At 39.7% G+C, this 14700-nt stretch overlaps 1 protein-coding gene across 4 annotated transcripts in view; it reads right to left on the reverse strand.

Annotated features, from left to right (window-relative positions):
* Positions 1-14700, reverse strand: part of osbpl9 (oxysterol binding protein-like 9) — a 126169-nt gene that overhangs the window by 11211 nt on the left and 100258 nt on the right. For all 4 annotated transcript variants that reach the window (XM_078408541.1, XM_078408539.1, XM_078408542.1 and 1 more), the window contains 5 exons: positions 8090-8196; positions 7097-7215; positions 6456-6541; positions 5501-5675; positions 2306-2390 (listed from right to left, as the gene is read on the reverse strand). In XM_078408541.1, coding sequence (XP_078264667.1) covers positions 2306-2390; positions 5501-5675; positions 6456-6541; positions 7097-7215; positions 8090-8196 — 572 coding nt within the window. The remainder of the gene's footprint in view (positions 1-2305; positions 2391-5500; positions 5676-6455; positions 6542-7096; positions 7216-8089; positions 8197-14700) is intronic.

The raw sequence follows: 14700 nt of genomic DNA on the forward strand, positions 1-14700 counted from the left end.
TGTATAACTGTAATATACCATCCCAATTTCTATACTCAATACCCTGACTGATGAAGACCAATGTATTGACCACCATATCTAACTATGATGCCATTTTCAGGGCACTATGTACCAGTATACTGAGCTCCCTCTGTTCTACAACACTCCCCAGAGCCCTGCCATTCATTGTGAAGGTCCTGCCCTTGTTTGACTTTCCAAAATGCAACTCCTCGCACTTATCTCCATTAAACTCCGTTAACCATTCCTCAGCCTACTTGACCAGCTGATCATATCCTGCTGTAATTTTTAATAACTAATCACACCATTTATGATACCAACCACTTTAGTGCCATCTGCAAACTTACTAATCATGCCTTGTACATTCCCATCCAGATTGTTGATATAAATCACAAACAGCAATAAGCCCAGTACCGATCATTGAGGCACCCCACTAGTCACAGACGTCTAGTCCAAAAAAAACCTTCCACGACTACCCGCTGTTTCATTCCATGAAGCCAATTCTCTATCCAGTCGGCTAGCTCTCCTTGGACCCTAAGCGATGTAACCTTCTAGAGCAGCTTAATAGGCGGAATCTTATCAAATCAAAATAGCTTACTGCCATCTTACCTATAGCAGGGTGACCAAAACAGAACACAATACTCCAGGTGTGGCCTCACCAATGTCTTGTACAACCATAACATAATGTCCCAATTTCCATACTGAATGGAAATTGACTGACTGATGAAGGCCAATGTGCCAAATGCCTTCTTTACCACCTGACCTACTGGTGACGCCAGTAAGGATAAATGACAACAGCAGAAACAAAATAAAAACAGTTTTAATAAACTGGCTTTCAGAGAGCTCAGCTTAAGTAAAATTAGTGTAAAATCAGTTTTTTAAAAAGGAATAATTTTTTAACCTTTCAGCAAAAAAAAACACCAATTTTCTTTTTGACATAGTGTCATCTGGACAACCTTATCACAGACTATTTCAATGCTGTCTAGTTCATAGATGAATAAGGACAGTAGGGGAAGGAAATAAAACGTGTTGAAATGGTGAAAGGGGGTCAATAAAGAAAACTTTTTGATTTTTAACTGGCATTTCTTGACACATGCACAAATGACACACTTATGCATTACATAAAATCACAAAATGAACTGTTTTCTAGGAATGCAATTCTCTCCCCCTCCCCCTATGGTACTAGGGTTGCCTATACAAGAGGTGGGCTGAGCTGTGAGAATGGAATGGAGTCCTTGCGGGAAGCAAGATAGGAGGCGGCGAGGTTGATGGAAGGAACTGCAGATGCTGATGTACAAAAAAGACGCAAAGTGCTCAGTGAATCAGGCTTTTCCGGTCGGGACCCTTCTTCGGACATATTTGAACATTTGAAGTTGAGATAGCTGTGGGAAGTCTGTGGGCTTATGGTGATATTGGTTGCTATCGTATTCCCAAGATGACAGCTGATCAAGAAAAAGAGTCAGATTTGGACTATGTGAAAGTGAAGAGGGGGGGGGGGGGGGGGGGAATTTCAGCACGAGGACTCGATACTGAATTCAGCAAAGGGAAGGCTGGTTATCTGAGCTGTGTCAAAGCTGAACAGTTCCAATGCAGGGTCCTCAAAATGTAATATTAGCTCACTTTTTCTCTCACCAAAGATGCTGCCTGAATTAAACATTCTCTTTTGTCTCGCATTACTGCAATTGATACGTTCCGCATCTCACGGTTCCAGCTTGTTCCATTAAGTGCAATCAACTTGTTTCACCCCACATTTTTTCCTTCAAAACATTTCAATTATTTCCATTTCAATTATTTTTATCCTATTTTGTTTTTAAAGTTATTACTGAATTTCCTGTATCACCCGATTAGGCTGTACAATCCAGATCTTAATAACCCATTATGTGCAAAAATATCCTGTGTTACTCCCTGTTTCTCTGGTTAACAATCACTATAACTTTGTGTCCTCTACTTCACAACTCTCCTACAAGCAGAAACAAATGTCTCTGTTTAATCAAAACATTAGAAAATTGAACATTTTAACATTCCCTGCACTAAGCATTTCCAGCTTCACCTGTCTTTTCACATATCCAAAGACCCTCATCAATGTCATCATTGTTAAAAATCTTTCGATGTGCCCCCTGCTATTATCTTACCCAAGTTATTACGTCTAAATAGCGGAAGATGCTGTTAGCCTGTCAAAAATAGTGAACAAAGGTAACAAAACCATTAAACATGGAAACGCTAGAATAGATAGAAAAATGGTCAGAACATAAAGAGATTCCAAGGCAGATTCTGATATCTTCAACATGATTACAGAGATTACACTGACTTGGAGGGTGATGCGACACTTGTTCTGCCACAAAGGTTACACTGTTCTGGCTGGCCTCTGGAATTGGCCCTTCAGCAACAGGTTCCTGTGGTGAAAGAAGGTTCATTTGAAAATATATTTACCGAGAATGCGACTTTCCTAATGTACCCAGGCAGAAAAATACATTTGTGAACACTGTTGTACATTATTTGAATCATGTAACATTAGAAAGAACTGACTTTACTTAAAACAAAAAGTTCACAGGATAGGTCCTTTGGCCCATCATGTCCATGCCAACCTTATTACCCATCCACACCAATCCCATTTGCCCGCATTTGCCCACATTCTTCTTCTATACCTTGGTCATTCGAGTGCCTGTCTAAATTTCTCTTAAACATAGTGAATGTATCTAGTTCCACCACCTTCTCTGGCAGCGAGTTCCAGATGTAAACCACTCACTGTGTAAAACATTTTCCCCTCAAATCCCCTTTAAAATATCTTCCTCTCACCTCAAACCAATGCCCTCGATTTTGAAGCATGAAAATCTTACTAATCAAGAACCTTTCTGTGGTTATGGATTGAATTAAATACTGGGACATTCTAAATTTCATAAATCAGATCACAGGATTGTACAATTCTGCTGAAATCAACTATATTTGGATAGGAAACCTGTTGAATTCCCCCATCTGTAATATATTCCCTTAGCATTCCCAAGGTCCTTCACTTGACAGTTTTGCCAGGTGCGACTAGAAAGATTTTTGGATGGGTTTCTGACCACATGACATTTGACAATTTCATTTCATTTACTTTCAAAATGAGTCCCTAATAATCGTATATTTTTGCTCATGGTTTTACACACGAGCAGCAATTGTGCTTTCAGGCAATGTAAATAAAAAGGTTTACACGCATCAGTCTAAAGAAAAGATTTCCACTTTATTGTGTTCATCTTCTGAAGTTCCTTTGCTGATATTTTTCAACACTCACTTGAAGACGGTAACATTTCAATGAATGACAAGGCCGATGTTGATCTGTTTTTAATGCCAGTTATATATTTTGTTTTAGTTCAAAACAAGAATATCTATATACTAAATCTCTCGTTTGTTTGTTCCTGAACTACAGCCAAAACGGTACACGATAGCACGACAATTTTAGGCCCACCTTACTCACCTTCGTCTCTTTGGTACTAATGGAAGACGTTTCATTGAAATCAGTGTTATATTTTTTAAGTTATTCACATTTTAAAGTTTAAATCTATCTCCTAGGGAGGGAGGGGGGAGGGAGGATAAGGGGGATGGAGTGGGAGGGGGGAGAGGGGATGGAGTGGGGGGGGGAGGGGAGGAGGAGGGAGGGGAGGAGGGGGGGAGGATGGGGGGAGGGGAGGAGGGGGGAGGATGGGGGGAGGGGAGGAGAGGAGGAGGGAGGGGAGGAGGCGAGGGGGTGAGGGGAGGGGAGGCGAGGAGTGGGGGAGGGGAGGAGTGGGGGAGGGGAGGAGTGGGGGAGGGGAGGAGTGGGGGAGGGGAGGAGTGGGGGAGGAGAGGAGTGGGGGAGGAGAGGAGTGGGGGAGGAGAGGGTGCTGCACCAATGCAGGAGAGCTTTGGGTCCAATGGGTCCACTTGGTCTAGTATCTAATAAAATAAAACATTTCTTATGTGTTCATTTTATGACATTTATGTAAGTCAGTTGGGAATTAACCAGGAATGGTAATTAGAACTGCCACATTTAACGTGATTGGAGTATCAAATTATTCAGAAAAAAATGCAGGGGTAGGTCACTCAACTCCCAATCCCTGCAGTACACTTTCATAAGATCATGGATGGTCTATTATCAGCCCCACTTCCTTGCACTGCCCTTAGATTCCCTCAGCATCCAAGAATCTATCAGTAAATCTGTGTCATGAATATATTCAGTGCCAGTTTCCACAGCTCATGTTGAGGATTATTCTAAACTTTATTGTGAATTGTTGATAGCTTATCTTGAGATGACCTTTGTTTATAGACAGTCCAGCCAGGAGAAATATCATCTCTGCATTAAAAATAGAAACAGCTGGAAACTCAGCAGACTCTGACAAAGAGCATTCAACCTGAAAAGCTAATACACTTTCCACAAATTTGTCAAATGTGTCTAGCACTTTGTCTTTACTTCATATTTCTAGCATGTGCAGGTTTTTGATTTTCAATCACTTCTGCATTACCTTATCAAACTAGTTGTTGTATGTTTCAATAAGATCACCTTTCATTCTTCTGAAATCAAGAGAGTATAGGCCCAGGGTGCTTCGTCTCTCCTGGTGGCATAAATTCTTTATCCAGGAATCAATCTGATGAATATTCGTAGCATTTCTGCTATCGCAAGTATATGGTGCTTTATGCAAAGTCCAGATCTGTAGACAGTGCTCCAGGTATGGTCTAATCTGGGCACCATACAAGGACACTGACATCTTTACTCCTGATTTCATATTTTCTTCCAATAAAGATCAACATAATGGTTGCCTTCAACACTGCCTGTTGTAACTGTACTGAATGATACAAGTAAATCCATCCAGATCTCTGAGAAACAATTTAATCCCTCAACATTTAAAAAACTCCGCTTTACTATTTTTTTGTACCAAAATGGATGACCTCACATTTCCACATTACATTTCTTCTGCTATGCTCATTCATTTAGCCTCTGTCTCTGAAACCTCTCTACCATATTCTCAAAGCCCACACTGCCACTCAGTTTATTTTCATCACCAAACTTGAATATATTACACATGTGGTTCCCTCATCCAAATAATTGATAAGATTGTGAAGAGAGAAGGAGCTGTAGAATGTTTTTTTCTTCATATCATGAACATTCAAGAATAGCAACAGAATATTAATGAGTAAGGGATACAAGCCCTTAAAAGAAAGAAGGTTGAAAAGAAATAACAGAAAGGGGAAATGATGAGGAATAAAAAGAAATGGTGGAAATAAATGAGAAGGGAAATAACAGTAGATGCAAATTTGAACCATTGATATTTGGGTGCAGCAGTTCTAAGTTTGTACAGAGTGACCTTTTCTACAAGTTAATGTTATTTTCTTATTATTAAGTTTATCTTCCTAATCATTATATCTGGAGCACTGATTATGGATGAAACAACAATCAAAAGATAACAATGACTAGAAAGTTCTTTTGCACCAAACCAAAATAAGGCAAAGTGAATTGTTAAAAAGACAATTATTAGAAAAAGCAACTCACTGTATTTTCTTCAGTTTCAATCTCAGGTACTATCCAATGGCACCTGAAGATCTCTCCAAGAATAGGGTTGTATGGTTTCTTGGCTACTGATCCTTTGCGACCAGCATGAAAGGCTGAGAGGTACCATTTGACAACCTGCACCATTCGGTCCCTTGGGTCAATTTGGTCTATAATACTTTATAACAAATGTATTTCAGTATATTTATTCAAACTGCAGATATATCAAACACATACTAGAGCCACGTAGAAAAAGAAATTACATACTGCTGTCTTTAGCTTCTAGACCAATGCATTATTGTCAATACAAGTAAATGGTCAGACAATATGCCCTCTTTAATTTTGACAGAGAAATAGCACGTAATTTAGATAGGACAAGTAGAGAGAAGCTGATCCTATTAGCAGATGATTTAAGGGCCAGACAGGCAATGATATAAAAGCAAAAAAAACACACACTACTGGAAGAACTCAGTGGGTCAAGCAGCATCTCACCTTTTTAACAAACTATCCCTCCTTTATAATTTCAGTCCTGATTTGGCTTATTTGACCCTGAATGTTGACTATCTCTTTGCCTTCACAGATGCTGCTTAACCTGCCGAGTTCCTGCAGCAATTTGTATTTTGTTCCAGATTACTGCAACTAGTCTCACGTTAACATTACGTCTGTATTATTATCCATTCTGAAGTACAATAATGTACATTGCATAAGAAAATTGTTTACAATCAACTGATTCTATGTTTTTAATCACAGTTTTCAACTTTATCACTTAAAAACTCAGAGTATTACCTTCACAAAGATGTAATGCAGATTATATGATTGAAAAATTATCATAGAAACAATCCTGAAGAAACTGGTTTAAAATTAAATCCATGTACATATTAATCCTATGTTACATTGTTAGCAGCATGATTACAGATTTTCCAGTAATTCCAGATTAACACACAAGGAAATTATTTACCTTACAAATAAATCTGGATGTGCAAAGAAGTCTGCATACATTTCTAACAAAGACCGCCTTTCCAAAATAAACGTGGGAAGTACCACCTGCAAGAGGATCATCATTTTGTATTAAGTTAACTGGCACAAAAAAAATTGAGTAGTTATTTTCAGAAATAAAATAAAATAGTAGTTCTGCACAAGGTGTCCAAAACAATAGAACTAAATAAGAAAGTATATAATAAAGAAAAGGGAATCAGAAAATGCATCAAAATTAATAAACAGCATGTTGCTAATTAAATGACAAGGATAAAATTGATGATTCATTATATTAGAAAATGATTAAATATTGATTTATTTCCCCAATTTTTATAAAAGTTCACGTTATAGGAGTAGAATTAGGCCATTTGGCCCATCGAGTCGACTCCGCCATTCAATCAGGGCTGATCTCTGCCTCCTAATCCCATTTTCCTGCCTTCTCCCCATAACCCTTGACACCTGTTCTAATCAAGAATTTGTCCATCGCTGCCTTAAAAATATCCACAGCCCTTTGTGGTAATGTTCCACAGATTAACTACCCTTAAAGATAAGGTGAAGCAAAGAAAGTTTGTCAGAAAATGAATTGTCACCAGCTTTTACTACAAATTGGACCACCATTCTTACCTTTGTCAGATCCATGCCCAGTCGGACCTGGGATAGGAGATGCATGATGACGCTCTTGTGCTCTTCCACAGATTCTCCTTCACCCTCGTCATCTCTCTCATCATGCGTATCAAACAGCTCTTGGAATGATATGAAGCAATTAGTAATCATATATCCTGTATATGTCATAGCATCATAGCAAATTTCAAGATGACCTGGTGATCAGTGACTCCTAGAATACTCGTATATGGCAAATAAAATGTTGCACTTTGAAATATCTCAAGTTTATATGGTTACTAAACATGCATGAATAAATGACGAATTAAAATCCGGCATTGCTCAAAGATTTCTTTTCTAAAAATCTGGTATTCTGTTGGTAAGATTTTCGTCATACTTTCCTATCAACGTTGTAAATTGCTATATCAAAAGTCAACAGCTACAGTACAGTCGAAGCCTTTTGCCCACATCTAATGAAAGATGTTAAAATAGTCTCAACGCTATTAATATCCAAGTTATAAATAAGATCCATTTATTAGCTGTCAACTGGCAACACCAATATAGATAGAAAATATGCATAAATAAAATTACGCATCCATTAGATATTTATGTGAATATTTACATACAGCCTGCGAAACATTCCGCAGAACAGTGGGACATTCTGGATTGAAACAAAATACTCTCAAATTAAAATCATGAACATAAGCATGGTTATTTTTACAGAAACTTTATGACTAACATAACCATTGCTTATAGAGATATTTAAATAAAACATAAATTATCTAAGATTTGCATGTCTGGGTCCTCATAACAAAACTCACCCTATGATGACCTGGAAGAAATCTCTCTATTTGATGTTATAGGCAATGAACTTTTGTAACCAGCCTTTATTAGAAAGCTTATATGAATATAATAAATATTATTTTTTGGCGGAAGCATAATTAATAGGGGGACCTTCTTTAAGAGTTTCTAATTCCTTTCAATTTAAGAAATACCCATGATTTAGCAGAAACATACCTGCATCATTTGTTCCATTAGACATAGAGGAGTTCAGCGATTCTGTGGTGTCTGGGCGCTTTAGACTGCTGCCTGTGCTGCTGTGTGTGATCACAGGAGATGTTGCACTACAAAATAAAACTCAATAATATTTATATGTAAGAATAAAACTTCCACGTAGTGACACTGTAAATAACAATAACTAAACTTAAACTCCAAGATTACGTAATTTCATGAGTAAAGAATTTAGTTATTTTCTTGGCTCTAAATCTAAAAAAAAACAGTTGCAGAAGAATAAGGTAAAAAAGTTCCTTAACATCTTGAAAAGGACAAAAATACTGCTCAGAGATTAGAGCTACCAAAAACAACCCCGTCCAATGAGAAAAACTAAATTAAAATGTCACTTCCATTTTACATTATTAAAATTATTAACCATGTTCAAAATCATTATGGTGTGTCTAGAACATTTAATACACATTTTTAGATTCTGTTGAACATTTATAATTCTGTTTATTTCTTAGTAAAATGAAATTAGGTGAATGCTGCTCTGAGGAGTGGAGCCAAAAGACAATCAAGTTTTGTTCAAAGACAGTGTTAATTTATTTGACCTCAAAGACAATTGTAGATATTCCTCTTTAATAAGGAGGGGAAGAAAAGCTGATGATTATCCAGTGAATGTTGCTGAAAATAACCCTGCACGGATGTGGAGTCAGCCAAGAAACCAATTTAAAGCAATATTAAATATGTGGCCAAATAAACTGCTAAATTTCACAACCAAGACTGCCATGGGCCTTTAAACTAGATAAGAAATCAATTTACATATATATTCTCTAAAAGTGCTCACCACATCCTCAACACCATTCGCGAAAAGCAACACCAAATATACACATCTTATGCAAGGCATCAATGGCAACGGGTTTCTGTAGCTAACAGTATCATAATTCTAATCAACACTGTCAAAAAAAAGGAAAACTTTTTGATGAAAGCAGTTATTAATATATAGAAACAAAGGTCACAAAATGTTACGCTGAAAACCAGGTTAGCTACAGAAACCCGATGCAATTGAAGATCAAACTTTTAACATTTTAATGAAATTAAGTCCAGTGTCCCAATTTGTAACCTTATACCCTGAATGATTGATCTTGGGCTGTACAAAGATAAGCATGACAAGACTAAGTTTAAATAGCCATGTCCATGGATGTGCAAATAATGATCTCAATTAAACGAAGTTGCATAATAAAATGAACTTTTGTTTTAATAAACTTACAGTTTTTCTACACACATTGGCAAGTAAGTACACTCTCCTGCTGAGTTAAACCATCTTCATCTTATTCATTTGTAAACAATTCAATTCACTTTTTTACTTTTCCATTCATTCTAGCTTGAACCAATTGAAGGGATCGTCATCATGCTCAGCAAACAACAGTATAACCCCTTTCTTTTCATGGACATATCTTCTGAGAATCATTATGCATTATCAAACTATTAAATTCACCACATACCACAACAGTATGTTGTGAATACATCACTGTGCATTGTTACTGCATACAAACTTGTTCGATGTCATAAAGCCACAATCCTGTCACTGAAGCTTCTTTATGACAAAACAATTTGCTTTTAGAGTAATATACAGTAAAATCCCTCCAAGGAGTTTCCAGAAAACGACTCAACACACGCACATCTGGAAGGTAAATGTGTGTTTAAGGATTATATTCATAGAGTATTACAGCAGTCCAATTTATTATTGAGGTCCACCCTCCCGATGTCCATTCCCTGGATGTTCACCGGTGTCGGGGGGACCTGGCTGCGCCTGCGGAAATCTACCACCATCTCCCTGGTTTTCCCCGCGTTGATCCGGAGGCGGTTCCGCTGGCACCAGTCCACAAACTATGGGTATGGGTAGGTTGTCGCATGCTCTCTCTTGTTTCAGATCTGGGTAATCTTGTGGCACAAATATTACCACTTATCAGCCCAAGCCTAAACTTTGGCTACGTCTTACTGCATGAACTGTTTTGGTTGCGGGGAAGTCATTAATGGAACTCAACATAGCATTGGTTGGGAATAAGACACTTCCCGGAGAAAATCACAGTGATTTCAATAGACAATAGGTGCAGAAGGCCGTTCGGCCCTTCGAGCCAGCACCACCATTCAATGTGATCATGGCTGATCATTCTCAATCAGTATCCCGTTCCTGCCTTCTCCCCATACCCCCTGACTCCGCTATCCTTAAGAGCTCTATCTAGCTCTCTCTTGAATGCATTCAGAGAATTGGCCTCCACTGCTTTCCGAGGCAGAGAATTCCAGATTCACAACTCTGACTGAAAAAGTTTTTCCTCATCTCGGTTCTAAATGGCCTAGTCGCTCCAGTCTTTCAACATATGACAGTCCCGCCATTCCAGGAATTAACCTAGTAAACCTACGCTGCATGCCCTCAATAGCAAGAATATCCTTCCTCAAATTTGGAGACCAAAACTGCACATAGTTCTCCAGGTGCGGTCTCACTAGAGCCCTGTACAACTGCAGAAGGACCTCTTTGCTCCTGTACTCAACTCCTCTTGTTATGAAGACCAACATTCCATTGGCTTTCTTCACTGCCTGCTGTGCCTGCATGCTTCCTTTCAGTGACTGATGCACTAGCACACCCAAATCTCGTTGTACGTCCCCTTTTCCTAACTTGACACCAATCAGATATTACTCTGCCTTCCTATTCCTACCACCAAAGTGGATAACCTCACACTTATCCACATTAAACTGCATCTGCCATGCATCCGCCCACTCACACAACCTGTCCAAGTCACCCTGCAACCTCATAGCATCTTCCTCACAGTTGACACTACCACCCAGCTTTGTATCATCTGCAAATTTGCTAATGGTACTTTTAATCCCTTCATCCAAGTCATTAATGTATATTGTAAATAACTGCGGTCCCAGCACCGAGCCTTGCGGTACCCCACTAGTTACTGCCTGCCATTCTGAAAGGGACACATTTATTCCCACTCTTTGCTTTCGGTCCGTCAACCAATTTTCTATCCATGTCAGTACCCTACCTCCATTACCATGTGCTCTAATTTTGCCCACTATGTGGAACCTTGTCAAAGGCTTTCTGAAAGTCAAGGTACACCACATTCACCGGCTCTCCCCTGTCAATTTTCCCGTGGCAGGTTTGACCGCCAATCACTACAATCATATGTATGAGGTATATCTGATTGATAACAGACTGATTGGGTGGTAATTAGCTGGATTAGATTTGTCCTGTTTCCAGTGCGCAAGATATAATTGAGCATTATTCTGCATGGTTTGGAAGATAGTTGTATTGAACAGTTAGTTTTGATGTGCATGTGTTTAGCACCACACCCATAATGTGGTCTGTTGTACTTTCAGCCACTAAGTGTCATGTGGAAATGGAGATAAACGCGGGGAAAAATCATAATACTTCGCAAAACTGGACCAATTTGTCTTTGGTTTTAACATAAGCAGCTCTTAGATCACAATATGTTAAAAGCCTATCTTTTCAGTAACTCCATCTGTTAACTTTTGATACTCTCTCTTCGATTTAAGCATGAGACACCCAGCAGCTAAACTATTGCAAATTATTCTGGGAAACTCAATGCTGCGTAAAAATGATTTTTTTAAAAAGTATAAATTTTTGCCAAAATGGACAAATTGCAAATCTAAAAATATACACATTTAAGGATTGATCATCTTTAAAAACATCTCTCAATTTCAGAATATCAATTGAAAAGTAACAGATTTTGAGTTTTGTAACAAGTAACAGTTTTGTCACATTTTGCTGGGGGTATTCACTAATATCTTCAACCTGACTTTATCTCTCGCAACGGTCCCCAAGTGCCTGAAGTCGGCCACCATAGTGCCGGTGCCGAAAAAAGCAAGCATCAGCAACCTGAACGACTACCGTCCGGTTGCCCTCACACCGATAGTTATGAAGTGCTTTGAAAGGTTGGTCCTCTCCCACATCAGAGGATGCCATCTCTCTGGCTCTTCATAGGTCCTGACTCACCTGGAGACAGGGCACATACGTGAGGATGCTATTTATAGACTATAGCTCTGCATTCAACACAGTCAACTCCACCAAGCATACCTCCAAACTCCACCAGCTAGGCCTCTGCAACTGAATCCTGAATTTCCTGTTGGAGCGCCCTCAGGCAGTGAAAATGGGCCTCCACCTGTCTTCCACCACCACCCTGAGTACCGGCACACCGCAGGGTTGTGTATTGAGCCCCATCCTCTACTCCCTCTTCACACATGACTGTGTCCCTGCATTCGCCACCAACACCATCGTCAAATTTGCGGATGACACAACGTTGATCGGGCTGATCTCCAACGGCGATGAATCAGCCTACAGAGCGGAGGTGCAGAACCTGGCGAGCTGGTGCTCAGAGAACAACCTGTCCCTAAACACTACTAAGACCAAGGAACTAATTATCAACTTCAGAAGGTCACAGAATGAGGAATACGCTCCAGTCTTCATCAACAGGGACGAAGTGGTGAGAGTGTCCAGCTTCAGGTTTCTGTGCACACACATTTCACAGGACCTCACATGGTCCACCAACACTTCTGCACGTCAAAAAGGCACAGCAACGGCTGTTCTTCCTGAGAACACTAAAAAAGGTCGGTCTGCCACAACAGCTTCTGATGACCTTCTACCGCTGCACCACAGAGAGCATACTGACATACTGACATACGCATCTGCGCCCGGGATGAGGTGTTTCACACTAGGGCTTCCGAGATGTCCTCGTTCTTCAGGAAATGGGGCTACCCCTCCTCCATTATAGATGAGGCTCTCACTAGGGTCTCTTCTACATCCCGCGGCTCCGCTCTTGCTCCCCCTCCCCCCACTCGCAACAAGGACAGAATCCCCCTCGTTCTCACCTTCCACCCCACCAGCCAGCGGATCCAACATATCATCCACCAACATTTCCGTCACCTACAACGGGACCCCACCCCTGGCCATATCTTCCCATCCCATCCCATCCCATCCCCTCCCCTCTCTGCGTTCCGCAGAGACCGTTCCCTCCGTAACTCCCTGGTCCACTCGTCCCTTCGTACCCAAACCACCCCAACCCCGGGCACTTTCCCCTGCAACCGCATTTAATTTCTTATACTGACATACGGCATCTAAGTGTGGTATCTCAGCTGCACGGCAGCAGACAGGAAAGCTCTTCAGCGGGTCGTCTGCAGAGCGCAAAGGATCATTGGGACACAGCTGCCAGCCCTGGAGGACATCTACAATGCACGCTGCCTCAGGAAAGCCACCAGCATCTACAAGGACTCCACACACCCATGCTACCGGCTGTTTGAACTACTTCCATCTGGCAGACGTTACAAAGCCTTCTACGCCCGCAGCTCCAGACTAAGGAACAGCTTCATCCCTAGAGCTATAGCTGCTCTGAATCGGTCCTGCTGAGAGCCCGCCATGATCGGTCTCTGCCCTCAGGGTCATCTGGCACAACTGACTCCTACATGAACCTTTTTTTGCACTTTACCTTCCCCCCTTGTTGTTTACATGTTCGCCGTGATTTATTTAAATATTTGATTTGATAGCATCGATATGGAAGCGACAATCAAAATCTCGTTGTACTTCTACAATGACAATAAAGGATATTGTATTGTATTTCAAATATGCACTGGCGGCTAGTTTTAATGCAATAAATTAACACATCAAATTTCAAATAATTGTTCATTTAAATCATGAATGAATACATTTTAAATTGGAAATTCAAAGGATGATACTTACAAATATTTTTACTTTTTAAGCTTATAATTTTTAATGTTTTAACTTTGTCCACACTTTACCCTTTCATTGACTTAAGAGGGGCAGATCATACCAACAAACATATTTAATATCTGAGAAACTGACCATCAAAACTAGATCAAATATCTTAATAGTAAAAGTTTGCCCAATTATCATTCATCAGATTGTGCATTTCTAATCTGCTGGAAATGGTGGATATTTTACTGAAATTTTAGCTTTCAAAAGCCACCTCATAGATGAGCACATATTTATTGATGAGGTATTCCCTGGGCAGAACGTAGGGACTCTGAGGACAACATGCTCCAACGAATAGGGTACAGACCTAGTCGGAGAATGCTCAAAATCGATCTGGTCAAAATCATACGGCATAGGACCTTGAAATAGATATTACAAATTTCTCCAGACTGAAACAGGTGCTGCATATGTTGTTCCAGTAACCATTGTCAAGGATGGAAGCAGCAATGGGCAAGTGGTTGATTAATGTCTAATTTGTGCCATGAATTTAAAAAATCATAACAACAAAGAAATCCAATAACAATTCACAGATAATCATCTACACATTGATTTTTTAAAGTCTTTTAGACATTTCAATTTAAGCATAGTATTCTTTTTAATTCCTAATTCTTGCGCTGACAAAAAATGTTTGTGTCACCAAAGGTTTGTATAATTTTGTTCATTAGAATTTATTACAAAAAGGCTTTCCCAGAATACCAGTTACAATCATTGAAGTTGTGATGTTTGACACAATGTTTGAATGACCTTCGCATAGCAACATTCTTTTGTGATAATTTACTCTTTTGGTTTGCGCACTGCAGAAAATAGGGCACCAAACTAGATTTTTCATAAACATAGGCCGATT

The sequence above is a fragment of the Rhinoraja longicauda genome, chromosome 11, assembly GCF_053455715.1.
Source record: "Rhinoraja longicauda isolate Sanriku21f chromosome 11, sRhiLon1.1, whole genome shotgun sequence".
In the NCBI taxonomy this organism is placed as follows: Eukaryota; Metazoa; Chordata; class Chondrichthyes; order Rajiformes; family Arhynchobatidae; genus Rhinoraja; species Rhinoraja longicauda.